Source organism: Salvelinus fontinalis, chromosome 14 (assembly GCF_029448725.1).
Source record: "Salvelinus fontinalis isolate EN_2023a chromosome 14, ASM2944872v1, whole genome shotgun sequence".
Classification (NCBI taxonomy): Eukaryota; Metazoa; Chordata; class Actinopteri; order Salmoniformes; family Salmonidae; genus Salvelinus; species Salvelinus fontinalis.
The window spans coordinates 38,160,320-38,184,532 of NC_074678.1; the positions used below are offsets into that span (position 1 = coordinate 38,160,320).

Here is a 24,213-nt window from a genome sequence, read left to right on the forward strand (position 1 = left end):
TCTAAGAACGAATAAGAAAATAGCTCCCTGTTTTGAATATGGGTATAGCGGGTATGGGGAAAGTTAGTGTAATGTGACACTAGAATTTAGTGCGGTAGCAGGAAATGCCGCTATACAAGAGTTTATATCCTTGTCAAAATAACAAACAACTAATCGGTTTGAGGTTAGTGAGAATGGAATTTTTACTTGGCGGTGTATAGTCTCTGAGCAAACAATGAGTGTTTCATAGAGATTACAGTTTATATGTGGTCAAGAAGAAGTATTAGATCACGTTTGACTTGACATCTAGTAGAGTACAGATGGAATTTTAATTGTTAGACATTCTATACCACAATTCTCTGGAATTGTTAAAGACGCTTTAGAATAAAATCTATGGATAAGTAAAATTATTGGTTTGCTGACTAAAAGGTAACATTGTGAATATTAACAATATGTACACTTTCTTTTCCAGAAAGAATAAGAAAAAAAAGGGTTTTAATCTTCTCTGGTCAAAATTGTCATTGGAGACTGCATTACTGTGGAAAGCAGTTAATTAAAGTCAGCCGCTTTAAAAATTAAAATATCTGGATAAGGCTAAAAAATGGAGTTCTGGATAAGTGAGTCCAGTCCCTTTGTGTTATTGGGTATGCAGAAGGATGGAAATGTTTTTTGAAAATGTATTTAAGTTGTTCCTAAAGAAAGGGGAGTGGAAACATATTAATGGTGTCAAAATGCCCTGAATCCTAAGAATTTCCTGTGAAAGACTGATCACCTTTTACTAGAAATTGTTGGAACAGGTGGGATTGAATTATAAAATGATTGAAAGACACCAGACTCTATTCAAACTGTATAATTACTTTGAAAATCTATTATGTCCCTGGGAAAATTATGAAGAGTTGTACACTTAAATTGAATAACTTATTCAAATAGGTTGTATTTTAATTTTAATTTTGATATAACATGATTTCATAGGTAAAATTATCAGTTCCTTGGGGTTATGGTCTTTGGGTAAATACACAAATGTGCTTTGTTCATTCTGCATATAAAAAGTGATGAAAGTTACTCCAAAGGGTTTATTGGAGTGTGGGTTTCTGTGAGGGTTTTGTTGATAAATACATCATCTGTAATTCATCTGAGAGATCACCAGTAGAATAAGGGAGTTATCATAAAAGGTGACGACAGAATGCTTTAAGGCATGGGAGAGAATATCACCACAAGTGGGTGTGGAGCTCAAACCCACCCTGACCGACTGAATAGTGAGGGACAACTGTGTCTGATGACCTGTGAACTGTATTTAAAAATAGACATGCTGAAATTATATTTGTTGGGTGAATAATGACTTAAAGGAATTGGGGTACTGACCTTTTATTACCAGGCCACTCATGAGAGAAAAACTGAGACAAAAGGGCTATTGATAAATAGATAATACTGGTATTTAAAGTGTTTAGTGTAAATGTTAATTATTAAAGGGATGTTGTGTATTGAATAGATAAGGTCAAATTTGAGTTAAAGTAAACACTAAGGACTGTTATCCTGAATATTGGGTTGGAAAATGTATTTAAAAAATAACTGTTTAGTTATTTAGATATAGAACTGTTTAAATTTAATAAGCCTAGGGAAGCTCTGGAAACTAATCCTGAGACAAGGAGGTTGACAAAACTTAGAGAATATTAGATAAGGTTTTTTGTTTCTTTTGTTTTATAATGTTATTGGAATTGTAATGATAAAAATGTTATAATATAATTGAATAAAAAGGTAGTCTGTTGTGCGATGATACCCAATGATGAAGAAGAAAGAAACCAACAATAACATTGGCATAGAATGAAACGGATGGACATTTTCCCCAGGTTTAATTACATTACAAATAGTGGTAATTTATTGCAAATTAGTAATTATTATATATATTTTTTCTCTTTTTCTCATTTGGTCAATTTATTTTTGTTTTGAGGAACATAAGGTTGTGTATATGTTCCTGAGGAGGGACTGTTACTGATATAAATTATATAAATTGATTTAAGAATGTTTTAAGTATGTATCAAACAATGGAAGGAAATTATCAGTAGTGACTTATGTGTTATTGGTTAGAAAAACTGTGACTACATTGGGGATATGAGGGAACTCATAAACGAAGGTTATGGTAGTGAAGGGGTGTTATTTCTAGAAACTATGTATATTTTTAGAGGAGATAACTCACAGAAAAGGAAAGATAGCTGGCTGTGTAAAATACAGGGACAATTCTAAAGTAAATAGAACAATTCACATACCTAAATTATGGTAAAAGTAATAAGTGGTGGCATTTTGAACACTAGAGAAAAAGTTTAAGAAACTTATGACTTAGTTTTGTTTGGATTGGATATTCTTCCAACTGGAAGACACTTGACTGATTACATGTTATTTTACAGCAGTTGCTGTAGGGACCATCATTTGACTATCATTATGAATATTTCTGTGGCAGGAGGCCAGGTATTTGAGGCAGAATGTTTACATAGGGCTGTTATTTAAAAATTAAGAATTAGTGATCTTGCTATACGAAGAAAGTCTGTTGTCAGGAAATAACCCATGTGTTAGTGTGTATGTCCTCAGGAAAAAAACAGCCAGAAATGGGTAGGGCTTGGGCTGCATTCTGGAGACTGAGTGTACATCAAGATACACCAGGCTGGTGGTATACTTCTTACAACACTGCAGTGGTAAAGTTCTTCATGTCTCTCTTTGGTGGGTACATAAGTCTCACGAGAAGTGAGGTCCAGCTGAATAAAGGGTGAGCTTGAAAACACCATGACAGAGGACGTGGAATCAGAGAGAGAGAGACTAGATTCCACTATAGACATACTGGGTTGAGTTTGGGGGCTACTATAGACATACTGGGTTGAGTTTGTGGGCTACTTGTTTCATTTTTTAATGCATCATGTGAAAAAGAATAGATGATAGGATATTATACTCTAAACAAACATGTTAAAGGAATTGATGTGAAAGCATATATAGTGTTGAATTACGTCAAGAAGAGATCATGTTGATTAAGGTTATGCACATGATTATCAGTTAAAATGGAGCAGATGGGAAACTAAGTAAAAAATGACATGATTTGGGAACACCTCTCAGAACCTGGGGCCGAAAGGGGAAGACTGGGTGGAAGCATGAGGAAGCTTTTTAGGGCTTTTATTTTTGTGGAGTCCAGCAGAAAAGTATCCTGGAGGCATAGAGTCAGGTAAAGAGAGAGTGGGAATTGTCATGGTCTCAGATTTCAGTTTGCATGAATATATTTATGCATAACACATAACATTGTCAATGCTGTTATGTTTTGTCTGTTGTTTTCCAAGTCTTATGTTTAGGAAAACAGAAGGAGAAGGGTTTGCCTGCTTAAGCTGGAATGTCAGTTTGTTGTGTGATGAGTGATGGAAGTAAGAGGATGTATGGTGCAATCATAGAACAGAGGCCATAAGTCTCTAAGTATGAATGCCTCACAGAAAGAAGGCAGAAACCTGAACCAGGACGAGAGGTTCTGCGTCTGATGATCCAAGGGGACCAGAAGGACCTTTCCCAGTGACACCAGGAGATCTAGTACACGTTCGAGTGTTCCGGAGGAAGTGGGATCCACCAAGGAGAGAAGGACCCTATGAGGTGGTCAAAGCAACAAGAACGGCCGTCCAAGTGAAAGGAAGCCAGACATGGTACCATCTGAACCACTGCACCTGAGTCCCAACAGAGAGAAGTACACAACCATATAGAGATGAGGACACAGAGGATGCTGATTCACCAGGGAGGAGCCAAGAAAACAGCAAATCAAGTGAAGCCAAAATGTGACAGGTGCACCAACTAATGCACCCAGAAAAGGAGGAGAGGCCTCACAAGGAACAGAATGAGAACATCTCTTCCCTAAAAATTGAAACCCTTCCAGATGGAAGCTAAATCCTGCCTGAGGAGGGAGCCTCAGGTGAAGATAAGAGGAGGAAAAGTCCCGCAAGCTGAAGAAAATGGGGATTTCCCCATTATTGACTTTTCGGCTCTTGAATGGTCTCCTTTACAGACAATTGAAGTTAGAACAACAAAAGAATAATGAACATTGACATAACAGAAGTAACAGTGAATGCTAGTATAGAAACAACAGACTCATGCACAATCAAGATATATGGTGGAAACAGGAAGAGAAGAGAGGAACCAGTTGAACAATCCAAAAAGACTGACAAGGTTAGAATCTCTGTTTCACCTCAACTCATAACAGAAGCAGCAGAACTGAAGTCTACCTCAATCATAAGGATCAAACCTTTACCGGAGATGGCACTCTGTGGATGGACACATCACCAAACAAAGGGAGAAGTCATTTGGGACCCAAAAGGATGTGACCTGACATTAATCAAAGAAAAAGACGAGTGGGTGCTCATCATGAATCAGATTGAACCAATTGAAGGTGAAGAATTTTAATAACAAAAACAACAGTGACCAAAGGGAGTAGCACCACGGTCATTAAGATTGATCCTACCCCTGCACCTGAACAGGAAGAACCTGTGACAACGACAACAACAAGGGTGGCGGCTGCTGTGACGACCACAGTAGCTACCACTAAGATGACATCGACTGCCCTTACAAGCAGACCACCCTACCCACAAAGCAACCTGAGACATCAGAGTCAGGAGAGTTTTTTATTGACATTTGGAACTTTCTGATAAACTCTAATGATCTACCTCAAGATAAGAACATTGTAAAAGCGACAGAACTAGATGTATCAGAATTAGAACCACTCAAGGACACCACACGAGAAGAAGTAGTGAAGAAGGAGTGATACGAATGGGCTAAGTATATGGCAAACAAACACAGAATGGACAATTGTATTTTGTGTAGAAAATCACCTTTGTCTGATCTTTTAATAGTCTCTGAACCAGCATCATTTAAAAACTGTGTAAGTTGGAAAAATGACCATTGTACCAATAGAAAGTATTCTATTCCCTTGTGTGACATAGAATGTAGGATTGCTCTGGGTAAGCACTAGGGGTAAAACTATGTTGAATGAGACCATGCTGGGAGACAATGATTGTGCTGCCTATAACATTAGAACTGAATTAAATGGACCTCAATTAGACAGAGGTACCGTGGTTAAAGGAAAATATTAATGTTTTTACAGGCACCACACCGAAGGAATTGATGTAGGAAGCACCACTGTAGAATGTGATACTATTTGGGTGCTAGAGACTACGGGAATACGTAGAAATAATGATAAAGGGTTGATTATGAATAGAAAAGGGTTGTGTGGTCACATAACTCAGGTTGCACCATCTCTTACTATGTTGAAAAATCAAGACAGAGGTATTGCTGATTGTTCTTTCCACACATCCAGAAACTAACCGTTGAATGTATTGTCTGATGGGTGGATTGGTCCTTGTGCCTTAGTTAGATTAATTAAATAGGTTACTATTATTAAATCACCCCATGATGACTATGTTAAACCTAGAGTTAAAAGGGCTTATGAGAAGGATCCTGAGGTATACCTTAATGCAATTGGACTGCTTAGAGGTCTACCTAGGAATTTCAAGGCCAGAGATGAGGTTAAATCAGGATTTGAATCTATATTTTTGTGGATAACACCAAATAAGAACTTAGAGTGGATTAATTATATATGCTATAACCAACAGGGATTCATTAACTATACTTAATTGGCTCTTAGTGGAGAAGGGTGGAGTTTGTGTCATGTTTGGGGATGACTGTTGCACCTTTATTCCCAATATTGCTATGGCCAAACTCAAAGGATTATGAGCAGAAGTAAAGGCTAATTCTGGTTTAGACTCTCATGTTTGGGATTGGTTGGACCTAGCGTTAGGAAAGTGGGGAGCCATGTTTGCTAGGATGGCCATCATGTTGGGAGGAGGGTTATTGGCTCTGGGTATTGTATTTTGTTGTGTTATACCCCTGCTAAAGTCAATTGTGGTTCAGACAACAGTTAAACAGATGTCTGTAAGGAGAGAGGGGTGGTCATGCGTGTCATGGTTTCCATGTATATGTTCAATTACCCAGTTCAGATGAATGTTTACTCATACATGTCCACAAAAAGTGTAATTTGCGTCACAATTGCAAGTGGTGTACAAAAATTCATGAGGATGGTCATTATCATCACCTAGAACCTTTTTTCTGTCAAAATGTCAGAGGAGATTGTCTTATATGTAAGGATGAGGACTGTGCTCTTATGTAAAGGGGTTTTAGCATATCTATTTTGCCTAATGCTTTGTGTTCTTTGTAACCTCAGGCAGGGCTTCATACTACATGCTCATGCTTCATCAAAATATAATGGTTGATTATAAGTGTTTTTTATTTTTACTAACTAGATCTTTCACTCCTATTTTATGTTATTAATTGGAGATGTTTGGTCTAGTTGGGTTTTGTAAGTGTATTATGTTTCAATTGGATCTTTTCTTCCTGTCTGTGTTTATGTATTGGAGATGTTTGGTCCAAGTGATTTGTAAGCTTTATTTTGATGATGTATTAGTCAATTGTTGGTATTGATATCTACTCGCTATATGTCATTTTAGTATAGTTTTTGAGGCTAATTACCCTCAAGAGGAGGGATTATGTAGGAGTAATTGATACATATGTAGGTAGATATCACACTATTAAAACAATAGACAGGCGTACACTAGAAAATAGGAGAAGAAGGCAGACGTGAGTGCATTTGCCATTCTGGTAAATACAGGAAACCAAAGATTAGCAGATGGCCAAAGTCATACGTGCTTTAAAGTGCATGTATGGAAAAAGCAGGACACCATTATGAAGATAAAATTGACAGGAACAGCCATAAGTGCTTAGGGTAAAAGGCCATAAGTGCTTAGGGCAAGATAGACATATATTAATTTTAGGGGACAAGGGGGTCCTGCCCCCATTATAATCTAATCAAGAGCGGATACAGGCGTTATTGGGCGTAGACAAGCAGGAAGCCTGAAATGAAGGATAATGGTGGCAGATGACCATAGGAGAAGTAATTTAATTAATGTATGTAATGATCTCATGTGTGTGGATGTGTATAAAGAGCGAACCAGTGCTCTGGGAAGAGGTGGGATCCGCGGATCGTTCCGGCTTGTGATACATTGTATTAAAAAGTCTATTTGATTTCACAAGTTCTTACTAGTGTTATATTTCTGAGACGATTTTCCACGACAGAGGCTGAGCAGTTGCCGTACCAGGCAGTGATGCAACCAGTCAGGATGCTCTTGATGGTGCAGCTGTAGAACCTTTTGAGAATCTGAGGACCCATGCCAAATCTTTTCAGTCTCCTGAGGGGGAATAGGTTTTGTTGTGCCCTCTTTACGACTGTCTTGGTGTGCTTGGACCATGTTAGTTTGTTGGTGATGTGGTGATGTGGACACCAAGGAACTTGAAGCTCTCAACCTGCTCAACTGCAGCCCTGTCGATGAGAATTGGGGCGTGCTCGGTCCTCTTTTTTCTGTGGTCCACAATCATCTCCATTGTCTTGAGATGTTTCTACAACTTGATTGGAGTCCACCTGTGGTAAATTCAATTGATTGGACATGATTTGGAAAGGCACACACCTGTTAATTTATATATATATTTTTTAACCAGGTAGGCCAGTTGAGAACAAGTTCTCATTTACAACTGCAACCTGGCCAAGATAAAGTAAAGCAGTGCGACACAAACAACAGCACAGAGTTACACATGGAATAAACAAACATACAGTGTCACGGCCGTCAAAAGGAGGAGACCAAAGCGCAGCGTTGTGAGTGTACATATTCCTTTAAATTAGGTGATGACGCCGACAAAAACAATAAACAATACAAAAACGACCATGAAGCTTAAGGCTATGTGCCCCAAACAAAGTTAACTTCCCACCACGAAAGGAGGGGAAAAGGGATACCTAAATATGGTTCCCAATCAGAGACAACGATAGACAGCTGACCCTGATTGAGAACCATACCCGGCCAAACATAGAAATACAAAATCATAGAAAACAAAAACATAGAATGCCCACCCCAAATCACACCCTGACCAAACCAAATAGAGACATAAAAAGGCTCTCTAAGGTCAGGGTGTGACATACAGTCAATAACACAATAGAAAAGTCTATATACAGTGTGTGCAAATGAGGTAAGATAAGGGAGGTAAGGCAATAAATAGGCCATAGTGGCGAAATAATTACAATTTAGTAAATTAACACTGCAGTGATAGATGTGCAGAAGATAAATGTGCAAGTAGGCATACTGGGGTGCAAAGGAGCTATTTACAGATGGACTATGCACAGGTGCGGTGATCTGTGAGCTGCTCTGACAGCTGGTGCTTAAAGTTAGAGAGGGAGATATGAGTCTCCAGCTTCAGTGATTTTTGCAATTAGTTCCAATCATTGGCAGCAGAGAACTGGAAGGAAAGGCGGCCAAAGGAGGAATTGGCTTTGGGGGTGACCAGTGAAATATACCTGCTGGAGCGCGTGCTATGGGTGGGTGCTGCTATGGTGACCAGTGAGCTGAGATAAGGCTGGGCTTTACCTAGCAACAACTTATAGATGACCTGGAGCCAGTGGAGCCAACGAGAGCATACAGGTCGCAGTGGTGGGTAGTATATGGGGCTTTGGTGACAAAACGGATGGCACTGTGATAGACTGCATCCAATTTGCTGAGTAGAGTGTTGGAGGCTATTTTGTAAATGACATTGCGGAAGTCAAGGATCGGTAGGATAGTCAGTTTTACGAAGGTACGTTTGGCAGCATGAGTGAAGGATGCTTTGTTGCGAGATAGGAAGCAGATTCAAGATCTAATTTTGGATTGGAGATGCTTAATGTGAGTCTGGAAGGAGAGTCTAACCAGACACCTAGGTATTTGTAGTTGTCCACATATTCAGAACCGTCAGAGTAGTGATGCTAGTCGGGCGGGCAGGTGCGTGCAGCAATCGGTTGAAGAGCATGCATTTAGTTTTACTAGCATTTAAAAGCAGTTGGAGGCCACGGAAGGAGTGTTGTATGGCTTTGAAGCTCGTTTGGAGGTTTGTTAATAACAGTGTCCAAAGAAGGGCCAGATGTATACAGAATGGTGTTGTCTGCGTAGAGGTGGATCAGAGAATCAAGAATCACCAGCAGCAACGGCGACATCATTGATATATACAGAGAAAAGAGTCGGCCCTAGAATTGAACCCTTGTGGCACTCCCATAGAGACTGCCAAAGGTCCGGACAACAGGCCCTCCGATTTGACACACTGAACTCTGTCAGAGAAGAGGTTGGTGAACCAGGCGAGGCAGTCATTTGAGAAACCAAGGCTATTGAGTCTGCCGATAAGAATGCGGTGTTTGACAGTCGAAAGCCTTGGCAAGGTCAATGAAGACGGCTGCACAGTACTGTCTTATATCGATGGCGGTTATGATATCGTTTAGGACCTTGAGCGTGGCTGAGGTGCACCCATGACCAGCTCGGAAACCAGATTCCATAGTGGAGAAAGTGCGGTGGGTTTCAAAATGGTCGGTGATCTGTTTGTTAACTTGGCTTTCAAAGATTTTAGAAAGGCAGGGCAGGATGGATATAGGTCTATAACAGTTTGGGTCTAGAGTGTCTCCCCCTTTAAAGAGGGGGATGACCGCGGCAGCTTTCCAATCTTTGGGGATCTCAAGACGATACGAAAGAGAGGTTGAATAGGCTAGTAATAGGGGTTGCAACAATTTTTGCTGATTATTTTAGAAAGAGAGGGTCCAGATTGTCTAGCCCAGCTGATTTGTAGGGATCCCGATTTTGCAGCTGTTTCAGAACATCAGCTGTCTGGATCTGGGTGAGGGAGAAGCAGGGGGGGGCTTTGGCAAGTTGCTGCAGGGGGTGCAGAGCTGTTGGCCGGGGTAGGGGTAGCTAGGTGGAAAGCTTGGCCAGCCGTAGAGAAATGCTTATTGAAATGATCAATTATCATAGATTTATCGGTGGTGACAGTGTTTCCTAGCCTCAGTGCGGTGGGCAGACGGGAGGAGGTGCTCTTATTCTCCATGGACTTTATAGTGTCCCAAAACTTTTTGGAATTAGTGCTACAGGATGCAAATTTCTGTTTGAAAAAGCTAAATGATGGTCATGTAGTGAAAAAAATAGTGAAACCATGTATAACTAAGGCACTGAGTTATTGGTCCCACTCAAAATGAACAACAAATTATGAATGTTTTATTACAACTACACACTGTATATGATTCACAAAATAAATGATAACTACATGAAGGGTCCTTACAACTGATAGTTAGCCAAATTTGGCATAACCCTTTTGCTACACTTAATATATTCTTAATTACTAATGCTTTACTAAGCATCTTATATAGGAATTATAAAGGGTTTATGAAGGCTTCATTATTAAACCATAGTGGGACTGAGGTATTGATAGTGGCCAACACTATAGCAAGTGCTCTGACTAGCAGTTGACTACATTTTATACAATATAAGATACTTTACACATCCATGTAATAGGACAAACTCTTATTTGGAATCATGAAGAGCCCATGATCATTTCCTGCCTATTTCCTGCCCCTAAATGAAAGATCATATTACTTATTTCTTTATTATTATTGAATTATTTAGGTGACCTATTGTGACCATGGTCTATATTCCAAGGGAGACCTGCATGACAAAACCAAGAAACTACACAATCAAGGCAGGATCATAGGTTACACACAAAGAAAAACAGAAAAAACTATAATCATAAAAAACAACCCAGTTCCTCATCGAAGAGATCCTCTACCAACAATCTGAATTGCCCAAAAGGCAGCAATGCATCCAACTGAGTATTCTGAAGATTGTTCCATAAGTGAGGTGCCCAGAAACTAAAATCTATAGGCTCAACATTGTAATCCATTGTGCTAAATCAGGTATTCCCAAACTGGGGTAAGTGTACCCGCAATGCCGTCAGGGGTACGCCAAATAGAAATGTGATTCACATTTAAAAAAATATGTTGCCAAACGTAGCAGCTGCTCATTCCGTTTGCTCGAAAATGTATTCATGGTTAAAAAAGTAAGGCCCGTGTCCATAGAGACACATACCAGCTCTACTGGTAGTACTGCTACTTCCAGCAGTACTACACCTGCACCTGTCGACGACACAAGTTGTTCTGCTTCCACGAGCACATCCAATGCTAGCATCAGTAATTCTACATTTGTTGTTAGCCCAGCTAGCATGGACACTGACAATTGTGAATCTGATGCAGCCGAAGAGCTACTGCCCCCTTACCCGGGAAAGCACCGAACAACAGACAGCGACGTTGGACCATCGAAGAGGCGCAAATATGATGAGAACTACATTGATTTGGTGTTCACTTATACTGGGAGTAGTACCTTTCCTCAGCCACAGTGTGCTTTATGTGCAAAAGTACTATCTCACAACCTTCCCTATTGGGCAGACATTTAGAAACAAAACATGCCAATTTGAAAAATAAGCCACAGGAGTTTTTTGAGTGAGAATTAAGACGACTTTCGAATAGTAAGACACGTATAAAAGCAACAGATACCATTAATAAGAAGGGGCTAGAAGCGTCTTATATGGTGAGCTACCAAGTGGCTAGATCAGGCAAGCCCCGTACTATTGTGGAGGACTTAATTCTTCCTGCTTCCGCGGATATGGCTGGGACAATGTTGGGGGAAAAGGCCCAAAAAACTATACAGACAATCTCTTCATCAAACAACACCGATTCATGACGCATCACTGACATGGCAGGAGATGTTTTGAAACAGTTACTGCTTTGCATACAAGCCAGTAAATTCTATGTGTTACAGCTGGATGAGTCAACAGACGTGGTACAGCTCCTGATACATGTCCGTTACGTTTATGGGGGGTCAATTAAAGAAGACATCCTCTTCTGCAAACCATTGGAAACCAGGACAACCGGAGAGGATCTTTTTTAAGAACTGGACAGTTTTGTGACATCAAATGGACTTTGGTGGTCAAGATGTGTTGGTATCTGTACTGATGGCACAAAGGCCATGACAGGGAGACATTGTGGAGTGGTAACGCGCATGCAAGCAGTTGCTCCCGACACTGCTTGGGTACACTGCAGCATCCACCGAAAGGCTCTTGCTACCAAGGGAATGCCTCACAGCTTGAAAGACGTTTTGGACACTTCAGTGAAAATGGTTCACTTTTAAAGCAAGGCCCCTGAACTCTTGTGTATTTTCTGCATTATGCAATGAGATATGGGCAGCGACCATGTAACGCCTTTACAACATACTGGTTATCAAGGGGCAAAGTATTGACACATTTTTTTTAAATTGAGAGACGAGCTTAAAGTTTTCTTTACTGACCATCATTTTCACTTGTCTGACCGCTTGCATGATGACGAGTTTCTCACACGACTGGCCTATCTGGGTGATGTTTTTTCTCGCCTGAATGATCTGTATCTAGGATTACAGGGACTCTCCGCAACTATATTCAATGTGCGGGACAAAATTGAGGTTATGATTAAGAAGTTGGAGCTCTTCTCTGCCTGCATTTACAAGGTCTTTCCATCATTGTATGATTTTTGTGTGCAAATTAACTCAAGCTTACGGACAATGTCAAATCTGATATTCCAAAGCACCTGAGTGAGTTGGGTGTGCAATTACGCAGGTACTTTCCCGAAACGGATGACAAACAACTGGATTCGTTATCCCTTTCATGCCCTGCCTCCAATCCACTTACCAATATCTGAACAAGAGAGCCTCATCAAAATTGCAACAAGCGGTTATGTGAAAATTTAATTTAATCAGAAACTAATGTCAGATTTCTGGATAGGGCTGCGCTCAGAGTATCCTGCCTTGGTGAATCGCACTGTTAAGACACTGATGCCCTTTGCAACCACGTACCTATGTGAGAGTGGATTCTCGGCCCTCACTAGCATGAAAACTAAATACAGGCACAGACTGTGTGTGGAAAATGATTTAAGACTGAGACTCTCCAATACAATCCAACATTGCAGAGTTATGTGCATCCTTTCAAGCACACCCTTCTCGTTAACTTGTGGTGAGTTACTCACAATTTTCAATGAACAAATAAGCTTTTATATGTAAGATGGTTAAATAAAGAGCAAAATTATTGATTATTATTATATTGTTATTTGTGCCCTGGTCCAATAAGAGCTATTTGTCACTTTCCACGAGCCGAGTTGTGTCAAAAACTCACACTCATTCTTATGTTTAATAAATGTATCATATAGTGTGTGTGTGGCAGGCTTATAATGATGTCAAAAAAACAATATTTGAGAGTGCGCTGAGAGGGGGTACGCAGCTGGAGGTTGAATGTTTGAAGGGGTACGGGACTATAAAAAGTTTGGGAACCACTGTGCTAAATGAATACATGATGATTGAGAAAAAACGATCTATTTTAGAAATATTGAAATCATTCAACATAACACATTGAAATATGCCACATAGTAGCACATAGGCTGCAATTACACAGGCAGACCAATTCTGATCTTTTTTTTTCACTAATTGATCTTTGAGCAATCAGATAACTCTGAAAAAGGTTTGCTGTGAAAAGATCTGATGTGATTGGTCAAAAGACCAATTAGGGGGAAAATAAATATCAGAATTGGGCTGCCTGTGTAAACGCAGTTATTGTGGCATCTATGGATGCGTTTAGACAGGCAGCCCAATACCGATCTTTGTTTCACTAACTGGTCTTTTGACCAATCAAATCAGCCCTGAAAAAGATCTGATGTGATTGTTCAAAAGACCAATTACTGGAAAAAATATCATAACAGTCTAAACATAGCCTAAGTGGAATAGAAAAAGGCACAGTGTGTCACGGTCGTCTTGAGGTGAATGAATGGACCAAGGCGCAGCGTGCTATGAATACATCTTCTTTTATTTTACGACGAAGATGAACACGAAACGAAACACTTATACAAACTATACAAAACAACAAACAACCGTGAAGCTACAAACGAAAGTGCACACACAAGCTACTTACGTTCAACATAGACAATCTCCCACAATCACCTAAAGCCTATGGCTGCCTTAAATATGGCTCCCAATCAGAGACAATTAATGACATCTGTCTCTGATTGAGAACCAAACCAGGCAACCATAGACTTTCCTAGAACTCTCTCCTGAACACAACCCCATACACTATACAACACCCCCTAAACAATACACACACCCTAAACTAGTCAAAACACACAAACTTCCCATGTCACACCCTGACCTAACTAAAATAATAAAGAAAACAAAGAATACTAAGGCCAGGGCGTGACACAGAGTGGGGATAACAAATCAAATGTAAATACTGAACGTAATATAGGTGTGTGACAAATCATGGAGGGGATGCATTGATTATTATGCAACCAAACTGATACAGTAGCACGGAGAGAGATACCAGCCTGCTGTATCCTTCCAATAGAGCTGAGCCACCCAGTCTTTCTTCTCATCCCTCCCTCGTTCCCTGCCTGCGCCGCTATCTTCTCATGACACCTCGGTGCCCAGGGCGATCAGGAGGAAAGCTGGCCCCATTTGGGGCCTACTGATTGGTTCCCACCCAGTATGTGCGCTTTAGCTCAAAAGAATCCAGAACACCTTTTGTATTTGACTCCCTTGTATACTAAACTAATCGGGATCCTGCAGTCATTGTGAAAAATGGGATTGGTAGGAGCAATAGGTTTTTCTTTAGTTTTGGTATCTCTAACACAGGTAAATATATATTTTCTTAGAATATACTTTTTTGTGTGCAAACTTGTATATTTATATTATATTGTTTTGTCAAATGAATGTTGGAGTATAATTCACTTATTTTGTCTGTTTTTCAGATATCATACACAAAAGCACAAGGTAAGTCTCCAGCTATATCATTAGTTGATGGACTTTGAATAAAGGGAAGATGTGGATGTCAAGCAGTCAGTAATGTTTATTTATTCATAATATTTTTTAAATATGATTCTGTGTTCCAATGTTCAAACTACAAAAAAAGTCTAACTGTAAGATTTGACTCAATTTGGGGGAGATGGACTTGAAAACGTATTGTCATCCCCTCGGGCAATGATGCTTGATAGAGTATTGAGATGTCTACTGATTTACTCATCAATCAATTCTACTAGGCTATTCTCTCCTAGATACCTTTTTTCTATTGAATTGTACTCAAACTTCTCTCTCTCTCTTTCAGTATGCAATATCACATCAATAACATCTCCAGCTGCGTCAGCACTTCTGGTGAAATGGAACAAATACATTGGAGCAACAAATTACTTTTTGGACCTTCGGGTAATAAATGCGACAGATATAGCACCTGTCGTGGTAACGCTACCAGCTACCAGTACGGAGAAACTGGTCCAGGGCCTGAGACCTGGAACCTTGTATAGTGTTACGGTCAAAGTGTTCCAGTTCTACTATGTTATGTGCTTGAAAACACAAGTGGCCAAAACAGGTAAGTTTCATTCTCCACCGGAAAGCAAAGTTGTGATAAACATGAATTTTAACCAGTAAATTCAAATATTTCATTTAAAAAACGTGTGCTATTTATCAAGCCTAGTCTTTTTGCAGATTTACGCATGGACTTTTGCGCATGGACTGGTCTACTGAACAATATTCTAGAAATGCTAATAATAGCTTACATTGCCCTTTTTGTTACTATTTCAGTTCCTGACACCTCTCAGATAACCTCCTCAAGGGCATTATCAAGTACTTCAATCCAAATAGAATGGGCGCGCGTGTACACCGCGGACCATTATCACCTGTTAATGGAATCAAAGACCATGGTAGAGACGCTTAATTTGACCTTCACCAACGTGAGCGCTGTGGTCCAAAACCTGCAGCCATCAACCGTCTATGACTGTTACATCTACACCGCAAACCAAGCTGGTCTTGGAGCGAGAAGCAGAGTGAGGACCATTTCTACCTGTGAGTGAACTATTTTACCTCGATTAACATTAGACTACATTCTGGTTGTGGGTAAACTGATGCGAGGTCTAAAGAATGTTAAAGCCAGCGTATTCTAGCTTAAATGTTTAACGTTTCACTTTTAGCTTTATACTTAAGGCATTCAGCCTTCAACTAGCCTACCACAGGTGAACTCTAGTCAGCGGTCCATTATAGGCCTACATGACCGTTCATTTGTCCCTCCATAGTGATCCAACCGCCAAAGGGAGTTACAGCCAACCAGATTGGAAATAGTTCAGTGCGCCTGTTCTGGCAGCCAGTGGAAAAGGTTATTCTTTACCAGGTGACGGTTACTGACCTGGATGAACCAAACAACGCTCTGTTCAAGACAAAAGTGTCACACAACCAACTGGACATAAGGGATATCCTGCCATGTTCCTCTTATCAGATATCAGTGGCTTCTGTCAACACCTTACTGGAGCCAGGAGAGCCTACTGAATACACATATACTACAAACAGTGAGTAAGCTTTTATAATCAGTTTTACAATTAGTCATTACTGTTCTATAAACTAGGTATTTTCAGACCTACTGTGTATATATATATATATCATTTTTTTTTATGTAATAGCAAACATTTCCTCAAAAAGGTTTCTCCTTTGCACTGAACTGATAAGCCAATAAGTAAATATGTAATTTTCAAATAGGCAAGCACCGAATGATCCTCACATTCACATGAACCAAATCCAGTACTTATGCAAGTATTATATGTCATTTTCAGCATTAAGTGCTGTGATGTCCATATCAGTGGAGTACAGCTGTACCAGTGGCAGAGCCATGGTGTCCTGGGCCCGAGTGTTCGGAGCAGACTCGTACAGAGCAGTTGCTACCGGCAGCGGCAGGACCGTCCTATCCTGCACCTCTCAGGGCACAGAGTGCCAGATCACAGGAGTGGGCTGCGGAGAGGACTACATGGTGCAGGTCACCGCTGTGTCCAAGAGCTGTGAGAGCAAAGTAAACGCCACCTCACACTTTGTCACAGGTAAGGACACTGAGACCAAGGAGGTATACTTTTGGACAGGTGAGACAGTGAGACACTTTTGACATATGTAGGACACCTGGAGACAGGTGAGACACAGTGACACAGGTGGGACACTGATTGAGAAAAGGGAAACACCAGGACCCACAATAAAGTGGACCCACAATAAAGTGGACCCACAATAAAGTGGACCCACAATAAAGTGGACCCACAATAAAGTGGACCCACAATAAGACGGAGGAGGACAGAATGGAGGGCAAACATTCTAGAAGGCTGAACGAATGGCACTCTTACACTTCTGACCCTTTAATTCCTCCAACCGAACACACAGCCATGCTCTCCCCTACTGTAGGCTACAGCTTAACCAACATCCTATCTCTCACACAGCCTCCTGAGGCTGTATTGTGTACCAGGGCTTAGCTGCTGCAGGTCAAGGGCAACAAACAAGTGTTGTTTCTCACAGGATGTACAGTACACCAACTGTACAAGTGATGTGTCCAACAAAGTGCTTTACCTGAATTCACTTTTTACATCAGATTTGACACATATTACAGTTCACATATGATGACAATACAACATAGTGTATAATGCAAAGCTGTAAACAGCCTTTCTTTTGCTGTTTTTGTTAGGATAATATTTGAGGTCATATGGGAATAGTTTTTTACCTTCCTGCTTTTCCATGGTCCTCTATGTCTGTTTATTTCTTATTCACATAGACACAGACCACACCCACACATTACTGCATAGGCATCATCCTTGAGAACTAGGTCCTCTATTGAGCTGCAAAGTCATGTTATATTATATTCTGTAACCTATTTTAGAGAAAAGGAGTCCCTTTGTAGAACACTATACCCCAGTGGTTTGTAGAACTCTATACCCCAGTGGTTTGCTGTAATCTTAAACATCAGGGTTTTGATGTTTCGCCCTTTTTTCTCTCTTCTCCCATTCTTCACTCTCTCTCTCTCTCCCTCACTCTCACCCTCTCATATTTCTCTCTCTTTTTCCCTCTACCGCTCTCTCTCCCTCCCTCCCTCCTCCCTCTCTCTCCCTCTCGCAGTCCCCTGTCCTCCAAAGAATCTCAACCTGTACCGTGAGTGTTCCAGCAACGTGATCATCTTCTCCTGGGCTGCCACCAACAACACGGCTCACTACAGGGCCAAGGCCGTGGACTCAGAGGGAGAAAACATGGACTGTATGACCTTAGACACTTCCTGTTTCTTCACCAACACTGTGTGTGGCCGTCGCTACACCTTCACTGTCTACTCTGTCAGTAGCGAGTGCAACAGCCAGGCCAGCCCACCAGTAGCAGTCCGCACCGGTACGACCACAGACACACTCACAGGATGCTTCTGAAATGGCAACTTAGTCCCTATATAGTACGTTTTACATTTTAGACATTTAGCAGACCCTCTTATCCAGAGCGACTTACAGGTAATGCATTAATCTTAAGATACCATAGCTAGGTGAGACAACCATGAGTAGAACTTTTGACAAGGGCCCACAGTTTTTTCATTATGAGAATATAGTAGACTATAGTGGTCAGCTGTTTGCTCACCCACACCCTACCGCAATTGCTAATAACCCATCCGCAACCGCCCGAATATATGTGATAAAGTGAAAATCTGAGACCGCACCCAACCTTAAACCACTAATATAGAAAATGCACTGTAAACTACAGTCAGAGACAGAGGAATGCTTTTTTGACAGGGGGTGCAGGATTTTCTTTTGCCTGATTTAGATATGTTTATGCTTATAATTTCAACATTTTGTTAGGCTATTTGTTAGTCAACTGGTCTATAATTAGATACATACAGCTTCTCTCCTGTCATTATATGTTGCCCTAGAAGACTAAATAAAGCCCTGCTCACCAGAATAATGTCATAAATCGATAGAATGAATGATTGAAACAAGTTGACATCGGTAAAGTTCTCTCTGTCATCTCTGATTCTTTCGCCGGAGTGAAGACGTTTAGGGACGGGGGACAAAATGCAATAATCCAACCACAAAAAACTGGAAAGATTTTCTGTGCAAAATGTCCAAATGTTTGACCCGTTCTAAGGATATAGAACGCTGTGAAAACAACCCAACATGTTTCTGATAAGATTTCAGTTCGGCTTGGATGCATATTTTATGTGGTTGAAATACTATCAGCTTTTATGATGCTGATAAAGATACCACCTCTACAGACGGTATCTAACTGCACATTCACATTCTCTCAAGATGATGAAAGAAAGAAATCATATTTCTCCATTAAATAAATTGCCTACATTTGCGTTATAATTTTACTGCAAGAAATTCTTAGTTCTGCAGGAGTTAATAGTAAGGCTATGTGAGAGGTTATAGACCTACAGTCAGTGTCCAGATTTCAGTTTCCATTTAACCCATCTGAACAGTAGGCTACAGTTCCCTTGACGTTCCATAGGCCTATTTGAAGTCCACGTCTTGTGACTGTCGAATTTGTATAGCCTCTCACAATCATCACACATAACATATCATTCTCTTTTACCACTTCAACAAATCTTTCCCAAACATTACTTTTCTGTCCCTCCCCCTATTTTCAACTCTCCATTTCGCAGCTTTTCTCATATTGAATTAAACTTCGACATTGTCCTTTTTGACTCCGTGAATCGATGTTAACTTTTTCTAATCCTTCCCAAAAGCATTTGGCACTAATGCTAGATTGCATAAAATAATGAAAGATAAACCTCAATGTAGCCTATTGATATAAAATTGCACAAAAATTATACATTTATGGATTTTTTCAGTTATTGTTTTCTCTTTATTCAACCCACCCTTCCTTCATCCACATAATATTTCATGACCCTAAACCCGCCCGCCCCGCGGATATAACAGCGGGGACTGCGAGTTATAAATCAACCCACGCATCACTAGTTGACTACACTCATATTCTGTACGATTAGGATGACAACTGGCGCTGTGTGGGACCCTCTAGCCTAGCGTCTGATCTTGACATTCTGAAGTGAGAGGACCAGTAGGTGTCAGGCTTTAGCTCCAGTCTTAGCACCTTGACTATCCATGACTTGATTGGACTGCACTTCAAAAAGCTAAAAACGCCCCTCCTACTGATCTATAAGGATCATATAATTAGCAAAATAAAGAAAAATGTTTTTTGACAACAATTTAATGTACACGCTTAGAAAAAAGGGTTCCGAAAGCATTCTACATGGAACCCAAAAGGGTTCTACCTGGAACCAACAAGGGTTATTCAAAGGGTTATCCTATGGGGACAGTCAAAGAACCCTTTTAGATTGTAGATACCACCTTTCTTTCTAAGATTGTAATATACAAAACTACAATGCTTGTGAAATAATAATAACTTGAGTGGGAATCAAATCAAATGTATTTATAAAGCCCTTCTTACATCAGCTGTACAGAAACCCACCTGTACAGAAACCCAGCCTAAAACCCCAAACAGCAAGCAATGCAGGTTTAGAAGCACGGTGGCTAGGAAAAACTCCCTAGAAAGGCCAAAACCTAGGAAGAAATCTGGAGAGGAACCAGGCTATAAGGGGTGGCCAGTCCTCTTCTGGCTGTGCCGGGTGGAGATTATAACAGAACATGGCCAAGATGTTCAAATGTTCATAGATGACCAGCAGGGTTAAATAATAATAATCACAGTGGTTGTCAAAGGTGCAACAGGTCAGCACCTCAGGAGTAAATGTCATTTGGCTTTTCATAGCCGATCATTCAGAGTATCTCTACCGCTTCTGCTGTCTCTAGAGAGTTGAAAACAGCAGGTCTGGGACAAGGTAGCATGTCCGGTGAACAGGTCAGGGTTCCATAGCCGCAGGCAGAACAGTTGAAACTGGAGCAGCAGCACGGCCAGGTGGACTGGGTACAGCAAGGAGTCATCAGGCCAGGTAGTCCTGAGGCATGGTCCTAGGGCTCAGGTCCTCCGAGAGAGAGAAAGAAAGAATTAGAGAGAGCATGCTTAAATTCACACAGCAACTATCAGCAACTCTTTATCATCCCTCTCCAGCCCCCTGTATGCCTCAGAACTTGTTATCCTCAGCCAACTGTCGGTCTGAAGTCCTGACCAGCACATGGGACCGTGCTGAGGGGGCTCTGGCCTACACGGTTGAGGCATGGGGAAACAAGGATGAAAGCAACCGCTACAACTGCAGCTCCTTCACCAACAGCTGTGCCATACCCTCGGTGCATTGTGGGGAGAGTTTAACCATGTACATCACAGCTTTCGATGACAACTGCCCCAGCTACAGGACTCTGGGACGGGTGGCTGAGACAGGTGAGACATGGTCAACTCTTCACTGCCAGTAAATTACATACATTACATCCACATGATTTTTCTAGCCGTTAGCCTCCACTGAATTCATTAGCCATATTGATGTGACTTTCATGCATGGTTTTCACACCTGACTCAATAAGCTTATCTTGAAGGGAAAAGCCATTAAGCAGTGTATATTGTTCAACTGGGGCATTCACTACCCTTGTAACTAACTAGTACCAAACCACACACAGACGCTCTGAAACCAACACACACACACACTCAACTGAATGTTCTCTCCCCGCTGCAGTTCCCTGCGCTCCTCAGAACGTTTCAGCAGCAATGTACTGTGGATCCGACTCCATCACTCTGAACTGGCAGGTTTCCTACGGCTCTCTGTTCTACATCGCCACAGCAATGGATGACGCTGGCGTGGTTCATACCTGTAACTCCATGGATACCAAGTGTCAGATCAAGGGCCTCCGCTGCAGCTCCACCTACAACGCCTTCGTCACCGCAACCAACCTCAAGTGCAACAGCTCCGACAGCGAGATTGTCACCGTAGAGACAGGCATGTTACTGTCAATCAGTCAATCAGATATATTTATTAAGACCTTTTTACATCAGCAGTTGTCACAAAGTGCTTTTACTGTTCTGCTCTCTCCAGTTTGTGGACAGGCAGGCTGGTGATGAGTTCTAAATAGTTTTATAATAATAATGGTAATAATAATTATAGTTTTATTACACAGGAAGTAGTAGTAGTCTTGTTATTCTGTGCCTTTTGAGCAAGGCCTACTATACAGCTCAATAAATACATGATTTCCAAACTGTTATTTGCCATGTTTATTTGAGTGTTGAGTGTCTCTCATATCACATGATCCCCTCTCCCTTCCCCTCCAGCCCCCTGCCTTCCGGACCACATCGAGGCCTTCCTCAACTGTGCGGCGAACCACGCTCTGATTGTGTGGCAGGGCCATCACAGTATACTCTCCTACACAGCCACCATTGAGGACACGGAGGGAGGCCTTCTCAGCTGCAGCACCACAGGAAACAACTGCACTGTCCCCAGCCTGAAGTGTGGCCAGCTCTACTCTGTCTCCGTCATGCACCACGACGGCATCTGCCCCAGCATACCCTCTCAGGCCATCACCATGGAGTCAGGTAGGAACCTCCACCATTAACAGTACACACAATACTAGCCCTAATTGAAGAATTTGGCAACCGCCGAATCCTTAATCCAACAACTAGAGTCAGGTAGGGCATCTATATGACTTATATGCAACTTACTCAACCTAACACTTATTGATTCAATCCTACTCAGTTTTGACTTTAGTCCCGAAACCTCTCCACAGTTATATGACCCCTAGATTTAACCATAACTCTGATACACTTCTATTTTAGTGTACTACTGTACATACTGCATACCTCTCTTCTCCATCACTCTCTCTCGCTCTCTCTCTCCAGTCCCATGCGGGCCTGCCAACGTACAAACTGAGATGGACTGTGGGTCTGGAACGCTGACGGTGAGCTGGGACACGTCGCTGAGTGCGTTAGGTTACACCACCATCATCTCCCACGGCAACAGAGAGCAGGTGACCTGTAACTCCACGGCAACCAGCTGTAGCGTGGACACACTGGACTGTGGAGAGGAGTATGTTGTGGAGGTTATGTCTGTTAACAGATCCTGCCTCTCTATGCCCAGTCAGGCCATGGTCATCAGGGAAGGTGAGACAGGATATAACTAGTTTGTGAAATAAATTAAGTTTCATTCCATTGAGTTCCAGCCGTTTGAACGATCTCTATCAAAATACTACTCAAATTTCAATCAGGTAGACGCAACAATGGAAGAAAAAGGCGTTATATAAAGTCACTTTCCAATATTTCTCAACTCAAATTCAAGGATGTCAGAACTTGTATAACTGATCAGTTACTCTATATAAACTGTAAGAATTTTCCCCTATTTTCCTCATCTTCCTCCCCTCTCAGTGCCCTGTGTGCCCACTAACGTGACAGCGCACCGTACCTGTGGAGAGAGCCCTGTAGCCGTCACCTGGGACGCCAGCCGTGGGGCCAAGATCTACACTGCCATCGCCATGGGCAACAGCGGCCACCGTACGGAATGCACGTCCAACGACACCACCTGTAGTCTGGAGGATCTGCTGTGTGGTCAAACGTACAGCCTCAGTGTATTGGCTGTGGACGACGCCTGCTCCAGCACAGAGAGCAGCATGGTCACCCTAGAGACAGGTAAAGACGGAGTAATAAACAGTGGGGTTGATGTGATATGTTTCTGGGTTAAGCAATCAATCAATCAAGCAACCTGCTTGATTGGTTAAGTCAGGAAAAGCCATGAACATTATTATTTGTGTAAGCTGCAGTAATGTTTGTTTGGAGTCATATTCTCAACAAAACCATGTTTTGTAGAATGTGGACACCCCAGATAAACACATGCCCAAAGGTAAGTGGACATGACTTCAAATTAGTGGATTCGGCTATTTCAGCAACACCCTTGCTGACAGGTGTATAAAATCGAGCACACAGCTATGCAATCACCATAGACAAACATTGGACGGCGGACGTAAAGGTAATGGCGGACTGAACGAAGTTATGTAGAGCACCTCAAGATAAAACATAATATTCGAAATATCTGCTAAATTAGACTAAAATATTAGCACTAAATAATCTGGTGGGTGATAACCTTCAATCTGGATAATAACACAAAACAAATCCTAAGACTAGAGACATTTATCGACAAATATTACGAAAACAAGCAACACCCAAACATGACGGAGAATAAGACAGGGGAACCAAATCAAAAACGAAAACGTGACTCCTCAACCGACACGGATGATCTAATATTCTCAACACCAGCAATGGTAAAGGTCGAAACCGATCTGTTAAAATCAATAAATGACAAACTGGGTATACTTGAATTAGTTAGTAAAGATATAAAAGACTTGAAGGCAAGCCTAGAGATGAGTGATGAAAAAGCTGCAACATTGGAGAAGGAAACACACGCGCTAAAAGTGACGGTCAATAAGATTGAAACCGAAATGAATGAATTTAAAAAGGAGAACAACGTTCTGAAGGAATGCTTACTGGACATACAAACTAGATCCATGAGAGAGAATTTGGTACTTACAGGTATCCAAGAGAAAGAAGGAGAGGT

General features: G+C 41.3%; 1 protein-coding gene across 1 annotated transcript in view; it reads left to right on the forward strand.

Moving 5' to 3' along the window:
- LOC129869320 (fibronectin type III domain-containing protein 7-like) overlaps nucleotides 1–23,516 on the forward strand; it is a 36,650-nt gene extending 13,134 nt beyond the window's left edge. The window contains exons 5-12 of the mRNA XM_055943663.1: nucleotides 16,568–16,801; nucleotides 17,856–18,116; nucleotides 20,832–21,065; nucleotides 21,355–21,615; nucleotides 21,945–22,205; nucleotides 22,509–22,769; nucleotides 23,031–23,291; nucleotides 23,485–23,516. Of these exons, the coding sequence (XP_055799638.1) occupies nucleotides 16,568–16,801; nucleotides 17,856–18,116; nucleotides 20,832–21,065; nucleotides 21,355–21,615; nucleotides 21,945–22,205; nucleotides 22,509–22,769; nucleotides 23,031–23,291; nucleotides 23,485–23,516 (1,805 nt within the window). The remainder of the gene's footprint in view (nucleotides 1–16,567; nucleotides 16,802–17,855; nucleotides 18,117–20,831; nucleotides 21,066–21,354; nucleotides 21,616–21,944; nucleotides 22,206–22,508; nucleotides 22,770–23,030; nucleotides 23,292–23,484) is intronic.
- Nucleotides 23,517–24,213: the final 697 nt, after the last annotated feature.